This window comes from Melanerpes formicivorus, unplaced genomic scaffold (genome assembly GCF_026170545.1).
Source record: "Melanerpes formicivorus ecotype bairdi unplaced genomic scaffold, bMelFor1.0.p_v2 SCAF_41, whole genome shotgun sequence".
Lineage (NCBI taxonomy): Eukaryota > Metazoa > Chordata > Aves > Piciformes > Picidae > Melanerpes > Melanerpes formicivorus.
Genome location: NW_027142393.1, coordinates 3201723 through 3225152, shown reverse-complemented (window position 1 = coordinate 3225152; position 23430 = coordinate 3201723). Strand labels below are relative to the sequence as shown.

The window sequence follows — 23430 nt, the reverse complement described above, 5'->3', positions numbered from 1 at the left end:
TCATTATTAATAATGCCTTTGCTATTTTATTATTATTAATACCGTTGTAACCCAGTCCAACCCCAGCTGCCAGAGCAGGAACACCTAGAGTAGGTCACACACCAACACATCCAGGTGGGTTTTAAATGTCCCCAGAGAAAGAGACTCCACAACCTCTCTGGGCAGCCTGCTCCAGGGCTCTGCCACCCTCACAATAAAAAAAGTTTTCCCCTCTGTTCCTGTGGCACCTCCTCTGCTCCAGCTTGCCCCCAGTGCCCCTTGTGCTGTCACTGGACATCCCTGAGCAGAGCCTGGCTCCAGCCCTGCACATCTTTATCCCCAGCAATGAGGGCAGCCCTCAGGCCCCTCTGCTCCAAGCCCCAGCTCCCTCAGCCTGTCCTCACAGGGAGATGTTCCACTGCCTGCAGCAGCTCTGTGGCTCTGTGCTGGACTCAATCAAGCAGTTCCCTGAGGTCCTTCTTGAACAGAAGGGCCCAGAATTGGACACAATATTCCAGATGCAGCCTCATCAGGGCCACCCCTTCTAATACACACCAGGATGTCACTGGCCTTCTTAGCCACAAGGGCACCTTGCTGGCACCATTGATACATAACCCAGGCACCCAGCAAGGGCTGAACCTCTCTCCTCCATATACAGTCCCATACTTCAAGATGGGCAATTTAAAGTCAGACAGCAGAAGTGAACTCTGAAATCAAAAGACCTGTGATGAAGCTTGAGGAAAGACAGATAAATTTGAATCACTGAAAGGAATTACTGCATTAAAAAGTTCTTCTTTCTGTGATTCATTTGCTGCTAGCACAGACTGAGGCAATTTTGGTATTAAACTGCTCTCTACACAGGGATGAATATGAAAGAACCACACAGGCTCATCCAAATAAGAAAGTTAAAAGAAAGTCACTCTGATTCTAATGAGCTCACCAGAAGAATCTCACCTAAATGCTTCAGTGAGCAGAAGTAAACTGAGGCAAAATCCAGCAGAAGGATACTTACAAAACCACAATACCCAAAGACTTTGCTTGAAGATGGTTCTAGCTGGTGCACAAACCACCTACTATTTACCCCAAGCACTATGGCTGTCAGTCCTTGGTACTACTTTTGTTTGTGTTGACTTATGAGGGATGCTCAGGCTATCATGAAACAACAAATGCCAAGACAGCTGTTCCAAGAACTCCAGCATGTCAGAAAAGAAGGGAACAAATGTTCTGGGCATGATGTGGTTGGCTTCCTGAGCATTAAAATGTCTTTATGAAGACAGGCTGAGGGAGCTGGGCCTCCTTAGCTTGGAGGAGACTGAGGGATGATCTCATTCACGTGCACAGAACACAGGACAGAGTGATCTTTTATCTTTCATGAACACTAGAAATACACAATGTTCTCCATGGACACATTTAGGTCTCAGCATTGAAGTCGGTATGTGACCAGCACACAGTCACAGAATCATAGAAACATGGAAGCCCAGAATGGATCAGGTTGGAAAGGACCTCAGAGCTCGTCTCCTACAACCTCCCCACCATGGGCAGGGACACCTCCCAGCTAGACTCAGCTGCTCAAGACCTCATCCACCCCCAGGGAGGAGGCAGCCACAGCCTCCCTGGGCAGCCTGTGCCAGAGTATCACCACTCTCAGACTGAAGAACTTCTTCCTAAGATCCAGTCTAAACCTATTCTCCCTCAGCTTCAAACCAGTCCCCCTTGTTCTATTGTTGGACACCCTCATGAAAAGTCCCTCTGCAGCATTCCTGCAAGTGTTGGAAGGCAGCTCTAAGGTCCCCCTGGAGCCTTCTCTTCTCCAGGCTGAACACCCCCAGTTCCCTCAGCCTATCCTCATGGCAGAGCTGCTCCAGCCTGCTTTGTGGCCTCCTCTGGACTCATTCCAACAACTGTGTGTCCTCCTTCTGGGGACACCAGAACTGGAGGCAGTACTGGAGGTGGAGTCTCAGCCGAGCAAAGGGGCAGAATCACATTTTTCATGTTCATTTTGAGGATATCACCATAGCAAACATCTGAAACTGCCTGGTACTACTCCTAGACTGCTTAACCAACTGTTCTATGAATTCATCAAATTCCTCCTACCTTTCAGTAGTGTTTCCACAGTCATTTCCAAACTGAATGCCTGTCAGAAAATAAACAAACAAACCAACCCAAACAAAACCCAAACCAAACAACCTTCCTACGCAGCCTTTTTTGCATTTCCCATCTGAGTAATTTAATAATGACCAATTTATACCTAGTGGATGGTGTAAGGATTATCCTGGAACTTAAATAATTCCTCCTCTTTCATGGCAGTTATCCTCTGACTGTATTTATAAAGATTAACATATATCCCCTTCTCAACCTTTATTTTGCTAGGACAAGTGAACCATACTCTTTTAATCTGCTCTCATAATGCAGATTCCTCTAATCACCCCTGCAGCAATCCTCTGTACCTGTTTCTCAGTTTAAATTAATCTTTCTTGAACAGGGGTGACCAGACCAACACAACATTTTTCAGTGCTTTCTGGAGCCAAAGCTGTTTGCACATTCAAAACTGTGACTTTTAAAAAGCTGTGTACAAGAGGCACAGCTGTTTCTGGACTGCTTTAGTGCAGCTGAACTGCTGCTTGGTGCACCTCAAGCAGAAAATCACAGAATTGTTTTGGTTGGAAAAGACCTCCAAGACCAAGTCCAACCATTAACCTAACACCACCGTGGCCGCTAAACCATGTCCCATAGTGGCATGTCCACACATTTCTTGAACACCTCCACAGATGGGGACTCCACCACCTCCTTTGGCAGCCTGTTCCACTGCCTGACCACTCTTTCCATAAAGACATTTCCTAATCTCCAATGTAAGCCTCCCCTGGCACAATTTGAGGCCATTTCATCTTATTCCATCACCTGATACTAGAGAGAAGAGACCAACCCCTACCCCACTACAACTTCCCTTCAGGGAGTTGTACAAAGCAACTTCAGCCTCCTCAACTCTTCAGCCTCCTCCCCTGAGGAGACTCAGGGGTGACCTTATCACTCTCTACAACTACCTGAAGGGAGGTTGTAGACAGGCTGATGATGGTCTCTTCTCCCAGGCACCCAGTACCAGAACAAGAGGACACAGTCTCAGGCTGCGCCAGGGGAGGTTCAGGTTGGATGTTAGGAAGAAGTTCTATACAGAGAGAGTGATTGCCCATTGGAATGGGCTGCCTGGGGAGGTGGTGGAGTCGCCGTCATTGAAGGTGTTCAGAAGGAGACTTGATGGGGTGCTTGGTGCCATGGGTTAGCTGTTTGGGTGGGTTGGATTGGTTGATGGGTTGGACACAATGATCTTGAAGGTCTCTTCCAACCTGGTTTGGTTTATTCTAATAAAGAGACAGAGTTTATTCTCTCTAGACTAAACAATCCCTTTTTCCCCAGCTATTCCTCACAAAACTTACTGTCCAGATCCTTCATCAGCCTCACTGTCTTTCCCTGGACACAAGCATCAAGTCAACTGCATGTCTGCACGCTCTTGACTTCTGCATTTACTTGCATAGCCATACAGACTGGACCACCGTTCAGCAACAGTGACCAAACAAAAGATCACAGAGTCACAGAATTATCCAGGCTGGAAAAGACCTCAGAGATCATCAAGTCCAACCTATCACCCAACACCATCTAATCAACTAAACCATGGCACCAAGTGCCTCATCCAGTCTTATTTTGAACACTTCCAGGGACGGTGACTCCACCACCTCCCTGGGCAGCACATTCCAATGGCAAATCTCTCTTTCTGTAAAGGAGTTCTTCCTAACACCCAGCCTAAACCTCCCCTGGTGCAGCTTGAGACTGTGTCCTCTCATTCTGTCACTGGTTGCCTGGGAGAAGAGACCAACCTCCCCCTGGCTACAACCTCCCTTCAGGTAGTTGTAGATCTGCTTGCTTCTCTATTTAACATCCATGAGTACAGCCAGCTGGAGCTGAAAAATGCTTGCAGGGTTTAAAGGGCATGACTGAATTATTTTTTTTGTAGGGGAGGGAGGGTGTTGAGAAGCAGTCACAGAAATGAAGACACATAACCCCATCACAGAGCATCCACAAGGAGAGTTCTGGGAAAGAAGGAGGGGGAACACACCTAAAAGCAAATCCATCCTGGAGAAATTAAACCAGAGTTTCTTCAACTGGTGCAGAACCAGCACTAAGGCACCTGTGGTTTCTAGACAGTAGTCAAATGAAAAGAGCTGACAAGGGAGGACAAGTGGAAAAATGAAGGAACTGGCATGATGGTGAGAAATTACGTAGTGATAGGCCCAGGAAAAATAGAGACACTGCGGTCTGCTGCTGAGTCTCCAGATTGTAAGGGGCTAGGAAATGCATAAGGTAGACCAAAGATGGACAAAATCTTTAGTTCTCTGCAAGCCTGACCTGAGTGCTACACTTAGGAGTCACCTGATGGGAAACCAGCACAGTTTGATGAGGAATCCACCCTAAAACTATTCACAGGTTGATTCAACTTAATATCCAACTCATTCTTCCTGGCTCCTGTTAGTGTCTATGAACAGTGCTTGAAAACCAGCCTGAACACAATGCTCTCTTGTTAGAGGACATCCAAACCTCCTTTGCTGCAAAACCAGATTCCTCAACACACATGACGCCCCATCACTAACAGAAGGCAATACAATCAAAGAGCTCTTCTCACACATGCATGAGGAAAAGAAGCTGGGAATGCATTACTGGACTTGGATGTCCCACAGCTCTTCTACTAACATCCTTACTACTTGGTGCTTGTAAGCCCAAACCTCTGCTCAGCCCTCATTACTATTTAGACAGGAATCATTCCAAGGGTAAAGCTGAGCAGCCTCCTACCTTAAAAGCACTTCTGGTACCTTTAGGTTGAGATTTTCATATTTTCAAATGTATGCCACTTCAATTATTTAAAGGGAAGAAGAGGAGGATTATTTCATTTGGGAGCCACAACTGAGCAGGGGGAATGTCCAAAATATAAAATATTAAATGTTTGCAAATGCAAAAGAAAAAGGAAAAAACAACCCAGGGAAAAAAACCCCAAAACCCAAGCCCACACCACACAACCAGATTCAAACACTCCTTGCACAACAAAGAGATCATTTGTGCTTTGGTAAAATTAACAATCATTTAGCTCTATCCCATTGGGTGAGGTATAAATAAAACATCTGTCTTAAGTTGTTCTCATCCATGACATAAAGGTCATCTCCACAGGACTGCAAAGCTGTGTTTCAAGTTTCCTCTTCAAACTTAAAACTGTGATTTCATGTATCCCATTGTGCAGTTTCATTCTCTTATTCTTTATTCTCTGACATTCCTATAGAACATCTTAGTATCTTCTCCACTGACACTTCCATCTAAGGGCACCTCTGATTCCAGCTTGAATGGGTTGCCAGCAATCTAGCACATGACAGTGCTCCAAGCAGATCCAACCCACTTCAACTTTAATTTGTGGCTAGCAGGTCGAGGGAGGTGATCCTCCCCCTCTACTCAGCCCTGGTGAGACCCCACCTGGAGTACTGCCTCCAGTTCTGGAGCCCCTATTACAAGAGGGATGTGGAGGTGCTGGAAGGTGTCCAGAGAAGGGCCACAAGGATGATCAGAGGGCTGGAGCACCTCTCCTGTGAGGACAGACTGAAGGAGTTGGGGCTGTTCAGTCTGCAGAAGAGAAGGCTTCGAGGTGACCTAATTGTGGCCTTCCAGGATCTGAAGGGGGCCTACAGGAAGGATGGGGAAGGACTTCTCAGGATCTCAGGTAGTGATAGGACTAGGGGGAATGGAATGAAGCTGGAGGTGGGGAGATTCAGGCTGGAGGTGAGGAGGAAGTTCTTCCCCATGAGAGTGGTGAAACCCTGGAATGGGTTGTCCAGGGAGGTGGTCGAGGCCCCGTCCCTGGGGGTGTTTAAGAGCAGGCTGGATGAGGCTCTGTCCAGCCTGATCTAGTGTGGGGTGTCCCTGCCCATGGCAGGGGGGTTGGAACTAGATGATCCTTGTGGTCCCTTCCAACCCTGAATGAAACTATGAAACTATGATTTAATTTCCCATTTGCAAGGCTACCTATTCCATCACTCTTTTACAAAGGCCCTGCTTTGGGGGCTTTTGTTCTGGTGGGTCTTTCCCCCAAAACTAATCTGATATCAATGTGTGCTTTAAGCCCAGAAGATGATGCCCAGGGCTGCATGCAAAGCACTGTGGCCAGCAGGGTCAAAGGAGAGGATTCTGCCCCTCTGTTCTGCACTGGTGAGACTTCACTTGGGGCACTGTGTCCAACTCTGAGTCAGGGACATGAACAGCTGGAGCAGGTCCAGAGGAGGGCCACAAAAATGGTTCAGCTGCTGGAGCAGCTCTTCTACAAGCACACCACACTAAGAGAGTTGGGGCTGTTCAGCTGGAAGAAGAGAAGGCTGTGGAGAGATTCTCTGGTAGCCTTTCAGTACTGAAAGGGGCCGATCACAGAGCTGAGGGCAGACTTTTTAGCAAGCCCTGCTGTGACAGGAGAAGGAGTGATGGTTACAAGCTAAAAGAGGAGAGATTCAGACAAGATACAAAGAAGAATTTTTTACGCTCATGGTGGTGAATTACTCACCCAGGTTGCACTGAAAGGTGGTGGATGCCCCATCACTGGAAACATTCCAGGTCAGGGTGCATGGGGCTCTGAGCAACCTGCTCTAGCTGAAGATGCCCCTGCTCACTGCAGTGGGATTGACTAAATGACCTTTAAAGGTGCTCTCTAACCTAAAGCATTCTATGATGCCAGCTGAAGCATGGCTTGTTCTAGAGCTCTTGCCATTCCCTCGTGACCTGTAGCAGGGCTTCCTTCATTCTCCTAACCCCTGTGTCTAGAAACAGTTTGTACTCTCAGTAAATAATTTTTTAGAACTCTGGTAACTCTTCCTTATTTTTTTCTGCAGTTTTCAGCACACCACTTGCTTTCCTCCCATTTAATTACAACAACGAGTGCCCAGAATATTCAAGCAACAAGGTTCTGTCACTGCCTCATACAGCAACTAAGAAATAACATGCCCAACATGCCCACTTCCCTCTTTGTTACAATTCTGCAAGCATGAAATTACTTTCAAGAGAGAAAAAAATACAAAGCAAGAATAAAAAGAAACAAAAATCCCCCTTCACTTCTATCTAACCTTCATGAATTTCACAATAAACACTAAGGAGCTGTTCAAAGGTTGGGGGGCAGCGTTTTGAAACGTGAAATTCAGCAGGAACAGCCTTGTCTGTAAAAAGCATCTTTCACACATAAAATCATAGAATGGTTTGGGTTGGAAGGGACCTCCAAAGGTCATCCAGTCCAACCCCCCCTGCAGTCAGCAGGGACATCTACCACCAGATCAGGTTGCTCAGAGCCTTGTTGAGTCTGATCTTGAGAATGTCTAGGGATGGGGCTGCAACTACCTCCCCGAGCAACCTGTTTTGGTGCTCCACCACCCTCAGGGTAAAGAGCTTCTTCTTAACATCCAATCCTAAATCTCCTCTTCTCTAATATCAAACCATTGCCCCTCATCCTGTCACTGCAGGCCTTCGGGAACAGTCCCCCTGCAGCCTTCTTGTAGCCCCCTTCAGGTACTGGAAGGCTGCTATTAGGTCTGCCTAGAGCCGCCTTCTCCAGGCTGAATAACACCAGCTCCCTTAGCCTGTGCTTGTAAGGAGAGGTGCTCCAGCACCGAGTGACTGCAGTGAAAATCATGGTATTTAGCAGCTGGTAGGATCCAACCATTCATCAATAACCTTTATCCACTTTGAATAGAAGAAAAACCCAAACCAACAGCTTTGCTCTACTGCTGCCGTGACAATTTTAACCAATTACATTTAAACCTCACTGATTCTCATTACAACAATTTGATTCAAACTCTGGAAGTGTTTCATGTCTGATCATCTTGTAGAGGGATGATCATAGAATGATAGAATCATTTTGGTTGGAAGAGACCTTTAAGATCATCAAGTGAAACCATTAACCCAGCACTGCCAAGCCACCACTAAACCATGTCCCTCAGCAACACATCCATGTGGCTTTTAAACCCCTCCTGGGATGGAGACTCCACCACTTCCCTGGGCAGCCTGTTCCAGGGCTTGACAACCTTTATGGTGAAGAGATTTTTCCTAATGTCCAACCTAAACCTCCCCTGGCACTGAATGCCCATTGTCCTGTAGCTTATATGAGAACAGATCAACCCCACCTTGCTTCAACCTCCTCTCAACTATTTGTAGAGAGTGACAAGGTGTCAGCCTTGAGGAAAAAGACCCTGCAGTGAAAGGAAAAGAGAAAGAACAGATGGAGAAGTGGGGTAGGAAGGCAGAGAATGCCCAAAGCAGGGCTTCTGTGTTTTATGCTTTATAAAAAAGTAACACAAAATTGTATAAATCCACCTGGAGCACTGTGTTCAGCTTTGGGCCACAAGTGTTAAGACAGACATGGATCTGTCCATGGATCTGGTCCAGAGCAGCCAGGATGATGATCAGAAGGCAAGAACACCCCTGCTATAAGCACAGCTTGAGAGAGTGGGGGTTGTTCAGCCTGGAGAAGAGAAGGCTCCAGGGAGACCTTCCCGTACTCAAAGGGGGCCTGCAGAAAAGATGAGGAGGGACTCTGTCAGGGAGTGGAGAGAGAGCACGAGGGGTAACAGTTTCAAACTGAAAGAGGGTGGATTTAGACTGGAGATAAGGAAGAAATTCTTTACTGTGAGGGTGGTGAGACACTGGAACAGGCTGCCCAGGGAGGTTGCGGACCTTCCCCATCCCTGGAAGTGTTCAAGGCCATGTTGGATGAGGCCTTGAGCAACCTGAGCTAGTGGAAGGTGTCCCTGCACATGGCTGGGGAGCTGGACTAGATGATCCCTTCCAACCCCAACCATTCTGTGATTCTCTGAAAATGTTTGCTGTTGTGTAAACTGAAAAGTAAAGTAACCTGAACTCCTGTTTCTGCTCTGAGCAAGGAGAGCTGACTTACTGACGCACAGAGAGACTCATCCCCGAAGAATTCAAAGTGCTCTCCATACCAGTTGCTGATGAAGGTGTCATTTTCACCTCCTCTCCCATGACATCCCTCAACTTCAGATGCCTACACTCATTACAACAACGATGTCTGTTCTCTTTGCAAGCTGCAGAGAGATTATTATGCATGGAAGTGCCTAATAATCCAGTCCAGTCGTGACTCTACCACCGACTTCCCACATGAATATGCACGAATCAATTAAACCTCTGAATGCATCAATTTCCTCCTCGAGTAGTAATGATGATAATAATAATAGCTGCCCATTGTATAGGGCACTGCATGTAATATTTTTAATGCCTGCTAATGAAATGTGCTATTAATTATTAGACTGTGGTTTGTTTTTGAGAGCCAAGTACCGACGTGTCTCAGCTTTGTGCTCAAAGTGACCCAACTCCAACGTCTCCACAAAAACCTGACTATGGGAAGTGCTTACAAGTGGTGTGGCAAATCCTACTTCAAAAGCAAATGGTGTTCAAATCACTACAAGGACTTTCAGATCTCAGCAGCTACACACTGCAAGAAGATTTGCAGCTAAGGGGTTAATCGGATCAGATGGGAGTGGTTACAGGCTCGGTGCCACAGGTTTTGCCCTTTGTGGCTTCTCACATCCCAGACTTGGAAAATATGAGCTGTGATACTGAGAAAGGTAAGAAGCCAGCACAGCCCCATAGTGATAAATGAGTTTGCATCATCTGTCATTAGAACTTCCTGCCAACAGGGTCATTCCCTATTAAATTACCACTTGTCAATGTTTAAAATACTGATTGATAAATGACTGTGCCAGAACCGATAACACGACAGCTTTTATTTTCTAATACTCTTGGTTACCACATTCTGCTCCTCCAAGGCACAGACAGAGGAGGGTTTTTTGTCCTGTTTTGTTGTGTTCCTTTCAAGTACTTCAGTGAAAGACAATTTAATCTAATACAAAACTAGCAGGTACTGCGGAACTCTTGGTCCTGCTATACATTACATGCTCTGCCTCTTGCCAAAATAAACCTACTGGCGATTTAGTGATACTGGTAGATCCAAGTTTCACATTTCATCAAATGCTAGTAATCTGTTTTATCAATATAAACTGCATTTTAATGAAAAAATTCTTTTCTTCAGTGCACTTCACTTTTAATGCCCCAGAGTGTAATAATTCGTTCATGCTGTAGAACAAGAATGTTTTACAAGACCCTAACTCTCCAGAGAAATTTCTCTGTAAATACAAAATGCAAGTTTTATGGGAATGTGTTGTATGCAACATGAGCAGTACCCAACATAATAAAACTCGAGGCTGCTCAGAGGGCTCTGCTTAAGGAACCTCGTGAGCTGTTGTGAGACTAAACGGGTGTTCCGATAGCGGTCAGAGGAATACCTCTACGGCAGATAAAAGACAGTCAGTAAAACTATTTTTGTCCCTGAATAGATAAAAAACCCAAATTACTGTTTGGAAGGTTTTGCAAAATGAATCACAGGATGCTAGAGGTTAGAAGGGACCTCCAGAGATCATCCACTCCAACCCCCTCTGCCAAAAAGCAGGATCACCCAGCGTAGTCCGCACAGGAACGCATCCAGGCTGGTTTGGAGAGCCTCCAGAGGAGGAGACTTCACAACCCTGCTGGGCAGCCTGTTCCAGGGCTCTGACACCCTCACTGTAGAGAAGTTTCTCCTCACGCTGGGGTGGAACCTTCTGTGTTCAAGATTGTATCCATTGCTCCTTGTCTTCATACTGCACGCCAACAAAAAGAGCTTGGCCCCCTCTGCTTGACACCAGCCCCATTCATCTGAGCTACCTGCTCAGCCAAGCCCCTCTCTAGAAGGGCACTCTCAGGCTGCTGCTGCTGCTGGGCAGTTCTGGGGATAAATATTTTGGGGATAATAGTGACATGTTCTGTTGGGAAGACCAGGCTGAGGCAACTGCTACTCCTCTGTCATCCAGACATCCGAATGGGAATCTCTGCATCTGCCCCCAGCCTTCACAACAGCCCAAGAATCATGTGTGGAGGAAGCAGCACGTCAGAGGCACCTCTCCTGTGAGGGCAAGCTGAGAGACTTGGGGTTGTTTAGCCTGGAGAAGAGAGGGCTCCAGGGAGACCTTATTCTGGCCTTTCAGTACTTAAAGGGGCTGACTAGAAACAGGAGGACAGACTTTTTAGCGAGCCTGCCGTGATGGTTTTGATCTAGAGGAGGGTAGATTCAGACTAGATATAAGGAGGAAAGTTCTGAGACTGAGGGTGGTGAGATGCTGGCCCAGGCTGCCCAGAAGAGGTGGTAGAAGCTCCACCCCAGAAACATTCACAGCCTGGTTGGATGGGGCTCTGACCAGCCTGAGCTAGTTGAAGATGTCCCTGTTGACTGCAGGGGGTTGGACTGGATGATGTTTAAGAGTCCCTTCCAACCCAAATCATTCTGATTCTACAACAAGAAAGTACCACTGAGAAGGATCTCTTCATTCAACCACTGAACCCACTGCTGTAGGCAGAGCCACCTGCAGTTAGCACTTATCCCAGAGATTCAGAAGGTAGCCAACCTGCTGCCAAAGGCTCCAAAACTGAAAGACTCCCTTTTATGCCCCTTTTAAGCTGGTACTGCACTTCCTTCCAATAGATGCTGTGCCCCAGATCCTGAGAGCATCCCTCATGCATGTTGCCTAACGTGCCAACACCGACCCTCCAAAACTGCTTGAGGCAGGTAAGGAGGAAAGACATTCACAGGAATAATTTCCATCACCCAGTTCTTCAGCAGCAAGCCCCAAGGTAGGAGCAGTCTATTGGTGGTTTCTAATTATGCTAAGTACCCATAAAGTGTGGTGGCAGGGAGGCTGTGCCTACCAGAGAGAGCAGGGCACACCACAGAGATGCCTGAGCCACCACCAAAGGCAGTAGCTGGCCCCAGTGCCAGAATCACTCTCATTAGCATAGCACTCCACCTCAGCTAATCTTTGCTATTTCACTGGAAGGCTAATTAGCCAAAAACTGCTCTTTTAAGGTATACTGCTTCCCATATGCAAGACAGTGCACTAGAGCTCACTTGGGTACCACTGCTGAGCACCGCTCTGTGCAACACAGACACCTCCCCAGTGCCCATCTATAGCTTTGGGCTCTTGTGGATTCCAGGCTCTCCTTGCTGGTTGACACTGGTATTTTTCCAGCACAGCAAAATTATTGTACAGCATTAAAGAGGAAGGGGGAGTCTCTTAAGTTATCCAAACAGAGGTCTGAAGTTAAGCCTGGTCCAAGGGAGGTGATTTCTTTTTGCTCTGAGTCCCAAACCAGGCTCCCCGACACATGACAGCCACGTTTCTGTACAAGACATTCTGTCAGCGTCTCGTAAAACTTCTGCTTTAGACAGGAATTCCCTTGGCTGGCCCTGAAGTGCTCTCTAAGCTGGCAAATTCTGCCTCTCTTCCACTGTAACTAAAAAAATATAAAATCAAATGGCTGAAAATGTCCTGCTAACTGTGCTGACATAAAAGAAAATGAAGGAACAACATCTGAAAATGTGTAATGCTGCTTCAGAAGAGGCAACACAGACAGCACAGGATACTCTCCAGCAAGTTCCACTTAAGCTATTTTTATTTTCTGCTGCAATCCTCACCCTCTCATGTTTCTTTTATATTATTCCACCTTAGTCCAATGAGTATTTTCAGCTCTTAGGAACATTCTTGCTTATAAAAACATCTTCTTTCCTACCACATCACGTTCATAATGAAGATAAACTACAGGCAGAGGAAGAGTAATGGGAACTAAAATCTCTATTACAAGACTCATTGAAAGGAATTCCAGGGAGAACCTAATGTGACCCCTCTTTGCTGACTGCCACAGACAGGAGGGATGCAGATGGACCTTGAAGAGGTGTTACAGCAAGTACATGGAGATGCAAGTATGAAAGATACCATCAGGACAAAGGGGATTTTCTTCCTGGGCCATAGTTTTCCAGTGCAAAAGTGGCAACAGTTTATATCAAACCAGACTGCATGGATTGTATATACAAAAAATCAGTTAAGATTTTATTTATATTAAAGCAGAAAATCAATTTAAATTTAGCCAAAGCAAGTGGGAATTCAGAGATTCATGGGATGGCTTGTGTTGGAAGAGACCTTAAAGATCATACAGTTCCAACCCCACCTGCTGTGGGCAGGGACACCTTCCACTAGCCCAGGCTGCTCAAGGCCTCATCCAACCTGGTCTTGGTCACCCCCAGGGAGGGGTCATCCACATTGTCTCTGGGTAATCTGTTCCAGTATCCCACCACCCTCACTGGAAAGAATGTCTTCCCAATCTCCAGTCTAAATCCACCCTCTTCCAGCTTCAACCCACTCCCTCTTGTCCTGTCACTCCAAGCCCTTGTATAAAGTCCCTCCCCACCTCTCCTGTAGCCCCCTTCAGGTACTGGACATCTGCTCTAAGGTCTCCCCAGAGCCTCCAGGCTGAACAGACTCAACTCTCTCATCCTGTCCTAGGTCTGGAGCCCTCAATACATGAAGGACATGGACCTGATGGAGCAAGTCCAGAGGAGGGCCATGAAGATGATCAGGGGGCTGGAGCACCTCTCCTGCATGGACAGGCTAAGGGAGCTGGGGTTCATCTTGGAGAAGAGAACCTTCTAGGGAGACCTAATAGCAACCTTTCAGAGCCTGAAGGGGGCTACAAGAAGGCTACAGAGGAACTGCTTTCAAAGTCTTGCAGTGACAGGAGAAGAGGCAAAGGTTTGAAATGAGAGAAGAGCAGATCTAGATTGGATGTTAGGAACAAGTTCTGCACCACAAGGTTGGTGGAACACTGGCACAGGTTGCCCAGGAAGGTGGTGGAAGCCTCATCCCTTGAGGTTTTTAAGGCCAGGCTGGATGTGGCTCTGAGCAACCTGCTGTAGTGTGAGGTGTCCCTGCCCATGGCAGGGGAGTTGGAACCCCATCCCTAGAGGTATTCAAGGTCAGACTCAACAGAGCTCTGAGCAACCTGATCTCGTGGAGATGTCCCTGCTGACTGTGGCAGGGGGTTGGACTAGATGACCTTTGGAGGTCTCTTCCAAACCAAACCATTCTATCATTCTGTGATTCTGTCTGCTTGTGCTAGTGTGTGTCCCCATCAGCTACAGTGACTGCACTAAAAGGTAGATACCTCCCAGGATTGACTTGACATGCTCTTTATTACGCTGGTTTTGAACAAGAGTCAGCTTGATGTTTGTTTGTTGGGGGTTTTGTTGCCCTGCAATTGAAATACTCATCCAAAATAATCTTTGAAAGATCACCACAGCATGCATGAGGATGATTTCTTAGGTCACTCCTCTCCCAAATCCCAGCACAGATTATGTTTAAGACACAAACACAGCCTGAGACCTTCACACGCGAAATAAAAGAGGTCAAATAAACCCAAGCAAAGGAATGACTAACTCCCACCCTGCTTCCCTTGCCCTCAGAATTTTCAAATATTTTCTCAACATCTCAGCAAAATTATGCATTTTCAAAAGACTGCAGGCACTGAAATGATTGTCAGTCATGCAAATAATCACTTACTTACACTGTATGAGTTTGCTTTGGATAAAGCAAATTACCATTTGAAAATAACTTGCAAAACACTCTGGGCTAAGAGCTTGCTTTATACATTCTAGCCTGGCCACAATTTTTTTCTTAACCTTTCTCTCCTCCATCTCCATCCAGTCATGATAAAAATACAGCCTACACTGAAAAGCAGCATCATTCATTTGCCACAGGTGCATTCAGCAATGTTTGAACCAGGATCCCGTAAAGAAATAGCAAGTGCTGGCTGCAGCTGAAGGTCAAAACCCACAGAGCTCTGCAGCAGCAGCCCTTTCTTCTGCCTTTTTTCCCCCTCTTGTGATGATACTTGGCTTTGGCAAAGAAATCTCAGGTTCTATACCTAGAGATAGTTGTTGAATGAAACATAGATTAGAAATAACAATCATGGAATGGTTTGGGTTGCAAAAAGCCTTTAAGATCGTCAAGTCCAACCATCGACCCAACACCACCATGACCACTAAACCATGTCCCAAGTGCCATGTCCACACATTTCTCAAATACCTCCAGTGATGGTGATTCTTGTGCCTTTTTTTCCCTTATGATATTTGGTTTTGTCAAAGAGATCCCAGATTTTCTATCTAGAGATAGTTGGTGAATGAAATACACATTAGAAATAATAATCATGGAATCCCAGAATTGTTTGGGTTGGAAAAGCCCTCCAAGATCATCAAGTCCAACCACCAACCCAACATCACCATGGCCATTACACCACAGTGCCATGTCCACACATTTGTTGTACACCTCCCATGCTGATGACTCCACCACCTCCCTGGGTAGCCTGTTCCAGTGCCTGACCATTCACCTCCCAGGTGCAATTTCAGGCACTGCCACCAGGCAATGTGGGCCAGAGGATGCTGCCTGCTTGGGCATGATAGGAAGACAAAACTGAAGCTCTGGTCCAGCAGTGAAAAGACCAGCAGCTGGGACAGACCAAAGGCAGAGCTGTGTTTCTAATCTGCTATCAATCTGTCAGTTGTAATTGTTCTGGTGGGAAAGTTTTCTGTCACACGGTTCCTTATAAACATGTTTAGCCTGGAGAAGAGGAGGCTCAGGGGAGACCTCATTGCTGTCTACAACTACCTGAAGGGAGGTTGTAGCCAGGTGGGGGTCAGTCTGTTCTCCCAGGCAACCAACAACAGAACAAGAGGACACAGTCTCAAGCTGTGCCAGGGGAGGTTCAGGCTGGATGTCAGGAAGAAGTTCTTCACAGAGAGAGAGATCTGCCATTGGAATGTGCTGCCCAGGGAGGTGGTGGAGTCACTGTCCCTGGAGATCTTCAAGAAAAGCCTGGATGAGGCACTTGGTGCCATGGTCTAGTTGGTTGGATAGGGCTGGGTGATAGGTTGGACTGGATGACCTTGGAGGTCTCTTCCAACATGGTTGATTCTATGAACATCTTCATTTTGCCCACCACTGCTTTTTGGTATGATTTCAAGTGCAACCACCACAATAAAAACATGGCAAGTGTTGGGCTTTGTGAGATGAGATTTAATACAAGAGCAAGTATGAAGAACATGCAGTAAGATGTGAGATCTTCCTACTTTGCTAGTCTGGGTAGTAGTCTAATGATTTTACCCACCCAATCACCTTCTGCTTTGGACATGCAGTCACTGGGGATATGACTTCAGACTAATTTGTCAGGTCTTGTTTGACCCCATCTGTCAGGTCTGACAAGTCCTAAAGAGCTGACTTAACATATGAGACAGGCTTATCACAACATCATCTCCAAACCTGGGCTTGAGCCACATGACTTCCTAAGGTATGCCAAAAAACCCCACAGGAGCCTTTTAAAATGGCTCAATATCCACCATGCTGAGCATCCACAGCATTCCCTCACTCCTGAAACATATGCTCTCTATGAAGCCATGCTAGATCCTTACAGATATGTAAGTACTGGTCTCCACTGCCATGCAGGCAGCCAAGTCCCTAAGGATCACAGGAGGTTGGATTAGATGAGCTTTAAGGTTCCTTCTAACCTAAACCATTCCATGACTTTAACTCACTTGCCAAAAACTTGTTTGAAGACTTAGCTTTAGCCATTGATTTTTAAATGATTTGGATCAGTGCTTCAAGAATATAAAATTACCCAAGAACCTAAACTGCTAACCTTGCACTGTGAACATCACCAGAGTGCACAACCTCAGCTCCTGTACTAAAACCTCTCTACCTCAAACTCCCATCAGGGCACATTTGGCCTTTGAAATAAGTGCCCATACAAACTGGGCAGGGACAAAGAGCTTATCTATGGCCACAACTTATTCTTGGATCAAAAGCTGGACTTTTGCAGAGTCATTGCAGTGCTTTCCATCCAGCAGGTCTAGGGAGGTTCTCCTCCCCTCTCTATTCTGCCCTGGTGAAACCACACCTGGAATACTGTGTCCAGTTTTGGGCTCCTCATCCATCTCAAGAGGGACAGGGATCTGCTGGACAAGTCCAATGGAGAGCTATGAGGTTGACTGGGGGACTTCTACATCTCTGCAATGAAGAAAGGCTGAGAGGGAACCTGATCAATGTCATAGAATCATAGAATCAACAAGGTTGGAAAAGACCTCAGAGATCATCAAGTCCAACCTATCACCCAACACCTCATGACTAATTAAACCATGGCTTCAAGTGCCACATCCAATCCTTTCTAGAGGGGTGGGGGTCAGGATGAAGGTGCCAGGCTCTGTTTGGTGGTGCCCACTGACAGGACAAGGAACAACAGGGACAAGCTGGAACACAGGAGGTTCCACCTCACCATGAGGAGACACTTCTGAATGGTGAGGGTGGCAGAGCCCTGGAGCAGGCTGCCCAGAGAGGGTCTGGAGTCTCCTTCTCTGGAGACTTTCCAACCCCACCTGGATGTGTTCCTGTGTGACCTGCCCTAGGTGAGCTTGCTCTGGCAGGGGGGTTGTACTGGATGATCTCTGAATGACCCTTCCAACCCCTACCATTCTGTGATTCCATCCTTATTCCAGCCAAAAAAAATGTACCCAGTATCCTGCTGGCTTTAAAAGTATAATCAAAGTGCAGAATCATGCTCTATTTAGTGCTGGTCCCATTGAAGCCAAGTTCCTGTTCAGTGGGAGGAGGATCCCTTATAAGAGGAAAAACAATTGTGCCAGGTTTAATCAAAAGTGAAAAGGACCTGGTGAATGTTCCCTTTGAGCCACATAACCCACTGCTAATTTCAAGACAGGCTCTGAAACAAGGGTAATAAAAAATGTCCTTCAGAGTAACCGAGGAAGACTGAAGAGCAACTACCACAGAAGCTAATGCCAATGACTGCAAGTCTGCTCCCTGCTACTGGGATGCCTTTTGCCTACCTGGAAAGCAATAAAAGCAGAGGGAGGAGGGAATTAAATCCCCCTGCAACATACCAAGGGAAATACTTGACTACACTTTTACTGCTCTCTAACATTTCTTTCTCCTCCTTGACCTCCCCTGTATAAATTTATTCAGAGCTGAGGAGCAGGCAACTCCATGAAGACAGAAACAAGTGGGAAACCACCAAGACAAGTGGGAAACCACCAAGACAAGTGGGAAACCACCAAGACAAGTGGGAAACCACCAAGACAAGCAAGGAATCACTGCAAGTGGGGAATCGGTACAACAAGCGGGGAATCAGTACAGATGGGGAACCACTACGAGAAGTGAGGAATCACTACCAGAACTGGGGAATCATAACAACAAGTGAGGAATCACTACTACAAGTGGGGAATCACTACTACAAGTGGGGAATCACTACAAGAAATGAAGAATCACTCTAAGCAGGGAATCACCCATCCTGAAGGATGCAAGTTCCTCTGACACATGTTAAGGGCAGGCTCAGCAGACCAGACATTGCCTGAATAGCCTCTAATTCCTGATACACATTTATCAATTAGGGGATTTTGCATATCATCAAACTCTTTCATTAGAGATGCTTTAGCTGATTAGTTAGAATGCCACCATAAATAGAGAGTTCTGACAGGCTGGAGGCAATTTATGATGTGGAAAATGCACTGACCTGCTCACGTCAGGAAACCTGACTGGAAAATAAAGAACTTGGCACTTGGGTCGGATCATTCTTTCCAAATCCTTGGGTCTGTGGTCAGGAATCAGCTTCATAAATCTTGCAATGGATGTAAGAAAGGATTCCATGTTAAAAGCAGAGTTGAACACCACAGCGTCGGCAACCAGACTGCAAAGAATGGTTAAGATTAATGAATGCCCTGCTGCCACAAAAGAAACACAAATGTTGTGCAGGGGAAATGGAATAGCTGTTGTCAAACACAAACAACAGGTGTCAGAAAGCTACATAGAAGTCAGCCTTTTCACATGAAGCAGGAGCAGAATATGTGCCTTAATCAGCAATCTCTTGCTCTCTGTCACTATGCTCAATCTCAATGAGCACATCATACTCCACCCTTGGATTATTGCCATCATCTCTTAAAAGAATTTTCATAGAATGTTTTATGTTGGAAGGGGCCTCAGAGATCATCTGCTCCAACCTCCCCTGCCATTGACTGGGACACCTCTCGACTCAGCTGCTCAAGGCCTCATCCAACCTGCCCTGCAACACCCCCAGGAAGAAGGCATCCATCCACAACCTCCCTGGGCAGCCTATTGCACAATCTCATCACCCTTGTACCTAAGAACTTCTTCCTAAGCTCCAGGCTAATCCTGCTCTGCCTCAGCTTCAAACCATTCCTCCTTGTCCTGTCTCCAGACACCCTCATGAAAAGTCCCTCTGCAGCCTTCCTGCAGGATCCCTTCAGGTACTGGCAGGAAGCTCTAAGGTCCCATCAGAGTCTTCTCTTCTCTAGCCTGAACAACCTCAGCTCCCTCATACTGTCCTTGTAGCAGAGATGCTCCAGCCCTTGGATCATCTTTGTGGCCTCCTCTGGACTGTCTCCAGCAGCTCTGTGTTCTTCTTCTGCTGGGGACACCAGCACTGGATGAAGTATTAGAGGTACCCACCTCTAATACTCTGAGCAGAGCAGAGTCAAGGGGCAGAATCCCCTCTCGCACTGCTGGCTGCGCTCCTCTGGATTCAGCCTAGGATACAATTTGCCTTCTGGGCTGCATGAGCACTCTGCTGCCTCCCTGAAATATGACTTTTGTGTTAGTAAAAGTGTAAGGAAATGAAAATTCCTTGGAAAGAATCATTTTTACTGACGGATGATTTACCTTTGGTCAACATTCAATGACCATGTGTGTCGGGTAGCAGGGTACTAGAGAGATGGAGTGTTATTTTAACCTCTGCAGACATAATTCTGATTGAAAGTGTGTGCATGTATAAAACAAAAATCAACTTCATAGTGCACAGTAAAAGATGTTTGGATCTTTAGTGATGTGTTTAAGCCAACCAGATCAATAACTTTAAGATGCAGTTAAATGATCATGGAGGTATTATTTCTCCACTTGAAGTCAGTCAGGAGAACACAAGCAGCTCTCCAAAACCCTGAAAGATTTGGAAGTTTATGCTGGAAGTGCTGCCTCAATCTTAGCAAACCCTGCAAACACTCAAGTGGAGGTAAGAAATACTTTATGGCTGGTTGGGTTCTCAATATGTTATATAGGTAGTACAGACCCATGGGTCACAAGGTGCATTGAGGACCTGAGCTCATCAGTCACTAGGCTGGTGAAAAGTAGATTTGAAGTGAGAGGCTGTCATTCATCCTCACTGCACATCAGTGCTGTCTGGGCACAAAGCGGCCTGACACTGCTCACCACAGCAGCAGGAGTCAGAAGGAGGAGTGAAATAACTCCAACATCACAGAGAGAAAGAATCCTTTTCAAGTAGGCTGTAGGAGCTGAAATGCTTTCTGGAACCCCAGCCTCCTTCCCACCTATGGTTTTTGACCTGTTGGTCTCCTTGTTTCCACACAAATGCTCCAGTCATTTTTTCTGCACTGATCTACATGTGACAAGAGACAAGACAGGAGGCCACCATGTTTCTTTGTTGCTCTCTGATATGTGGCAAAGGCTACAACACCACCGTTCTGCTTCTCTTGTGCAAGAAGTCTGATCTGCCCAACTTCTTCCTAGAGGTTCTGCCTATCACTGGCAAGTTAGACAGAACCCACCACCATCATCATTGCCCAAGCAGCTAAAAGGACTCCCAGCCATCACTGAAAAGTGTGACTTTGTTACAGTAACTCTAGAAACATCAGGGGGAAAAAAAAATCTCTTCCTAAATGAACAAAGGCACCAAGCTGAAGATTCAAAGTGCTCTGATTTTAACCCTCTCCAAAACTTCCACATCAAACTGGCAAGATACCTTTTCCCAACTGGGAACCTGGCACTTCAATGCAGATGAACATCTACCAGGAGATGGCTTCTGTCTGAGTAAATTCAGATTGGATGTGAGGAAGAAGTTCTTCCCCATGAGGGTGGTGAGAGACTGGCACAGGTTGCCCAGGGAGGTGGTAGAAGACTCATCCCTGGAGATTTTTGCAGCCAGGCTGGATGTGGCTCTGAGCAGCCTGACCTAGTGTGAGATGTCCCTGCCCATGGCAGGGAGGCTGGAGCTGGATGATGCTTGGGTCCCTTCCAACCCTAACAATTCTATGATTCTATGCTGTTAAAAATGGGGGCTCTCCAGCACCAGAAATGGAAGACTTATATAATTACATCAAGAGGAAGAGGACAAGAGGAAACAGCCTCAAGTTACCCCAGGGGAGGTTTATGTTGGACAGTAGGAAAAATGTCTTCCTTGATAGGGTTGTGAAGCTCTGAAACAGGCTGCCCAGGGAAGTGATGGAGTCACCATGCCTGGAGGGGTTTAAAAGACATATAGATGTGGTGCTGAGGGATAGGGTTTAGTGGCAGTACTGGGTTAACCTTACTGATCTTAAAGAACTCTTCCAACTAATGGGCTGCCCGAGGAGGTGGTGGAGTCACCATCACTGGAGGTGTTCAGGAGGAGCCTTGATGGGGTGCTTGGTGCCATGGGTTAGTTGATTAGGTGGGTTGGATTGGTTGATAGGTTGGACGTGATGATCTTGAAGGTCGCTTCCAACCTGGTCTATTCTATTCTATTCTATTCTATTCTATTCTATTCTATTCTATTCTAGACTGAAGGAGACAGACAGACTGGAGCACCTATAGAAGTTGCCCTCTTTGCTTTTTTCTATTCAGAGAAAATACTTTTATTACCTTTAAAATGTGTATTTTGAGGAGGTCAGCTTACAAAGATGTGTGAAAATCACCTGCCACAAGAAAGAAAACTATAAATCCAAACAAGTGTTCCTCTCCCCAGTGCCAAACCCCACATCTTCTAGTCAGAAATGTGGAAATGGCTGCTACTGCTTTCAAAAGATCTTTCACTATACTTCCTCATCTTTGCTGCAAATGCTGTGGCAGAAGCAGCTACAGAACTGCCCTGAGTGAGCACAGATCATCATCTGAGAAATTTCCCTACCAACTTCCCTTCCATGATAAAGATGCAAAAGCTGAACTTGTACCTTTAAAATGCCCAATCCCTGTTCCTAATAACCCCCCTGCTAACAGATAGGTTAGTTCTTGGAAATGAATTCCTTTCAGTTCAAAACAACTGTGTTTTGCTGGTTCATTTAGGTCTGTACAGTGCCTAAGCACAAAGCTTTTCAGTGCTGCTGTTATTAACTTCTTTCATTAACTCAGTTTGGAGAAATACATTTGTTTTTAGCAACAATAAAGGACTGCAGCCCTTAAAATGTCTGGGTGTTTTAGCACTGCACAATTCCTGAATGCTAGATGAAAGAAATATAAGGATTTATCTGCTATGTTTACTGCCCTCTCTTCACAAGAAAGCTGCTGCAGTACATTTTAATTTCTGTTTATTTCCCTAAAACCCTCTATATAATTTCAGTTGGATGCAGTAAAAGCTATGGCCAAGCAGGAGCTGATTAGCTGCAGCTTTGTGAAGCATCCATGAAACAAAGCATCTCGCTTACAGCCAAGACACAGGTCAAAATCCACACCACTGATGGGTACACCATGGCAGCCCAGCTCAGCACCAGTGGGCTTTATACAAGAAAATGAGATGAGCTTATAGAGCAGATTGTTTCTGCCACAGCACTTTTATCAATGGAATAGGAATAGAACAGAACAGAACCACTAAACCATATCCTGAAGAACCACATCTACAGCTTCTTGAACCCCTTCCAGGGATGGTAACTCCACCACCTCCCTGGGCAGCCTGTTCCAACCCCTCACCATTCTCTCAGTAATGAAGTTTTTTCCTAATGTCCAACCTAAACCTCCTTTGGCACAACCTAAACCCATTTTCTCTTGTCCTGTTGCTGCCTACTTGGGACAAGAGATCAACATCAATCTCACTCCAACCTCCTTTCAGGTAGCTGAAGAGAGCAGTAAAATCTCCCCTCAGCTTTCTCTTCTCCAGTCTGAACACCCCCAGCTCCCTCAGCTGCTCCTCATATGATGCCCTCCAAAGCCCTCAACAGCCTCATTGCTCTTCTCTGGACATGCTCCAGGACATCAGTGTCTTTCCTACATTGTGGTGGCCAGAACTCAACCCAGTACTCAAGCTGTCTCCAGGACTCTGCTGGTACTTCTCTTTGCTACAGGGTCATCATTTATAAGGAGGAGAACTCTTCAGGCTTACAATGCTGCAGGCTTGTAGGCAGAAGGACACCTTAAACACCACAGAGCAGCATGAGGAACACCTACCATGAAAGAATCTGGTTGTATCCATATTGAAAATCCCTTTCCTGGCATTTCTGGACAGGATATGCCAGTTGGTTCTCATGGAAGTAGAGGACCTTTTTCAATTTGCCAAGGTCAGGGCGGAGGGCAGCGAGTTCAGCCAGGTTAAGCACCGAGCTTGCAAAGAGGATCCTGGAAAACAAGGAGAGCAGTGTTTACTGTCAGTGAGCATGCTCACAGGGGTCACCCCTCCCCTCCTCTCCCCCCTCCCCACAAGAAAAACATCACCCCTATAGGGACACAT

General features: G+C 46.3%; 1 protein-coding gene across 7 annotated transcripts in view; it reads right to left on the bottom strand.

Moving 5' to 3' along the window:
* The window catches only part of GTDC1 (glycosyltransferase like domain containing 1), a 228600-nt gene that overhangs the window by 94556 nt on the left and 110614 nt on the right, over positions 1 to 23430 (bottom strand). For 6 of the 7 annotated variants that reach the window (XM_068158703.1, XM_068158699.1, XM_068158704.1 and 3 more), the window contains 2 exons: positions 23151 to 23318; positions 18502 to 18675 (listed from right to left, as the gene is read on the bottom strand). In XM_068158703.1, coding sequence (XP_068014804.1) covers positions 18502 to 18675; positions 23151 to 23318 — 342 coding nt within the window. The remainder of the gene's footprint in view (positions 1 to 18501; positions 18676 to 23150; positions 23319 to 23430) is intronic. The other variant, XM_068158700.1, reaches the window with a different exon arrangement.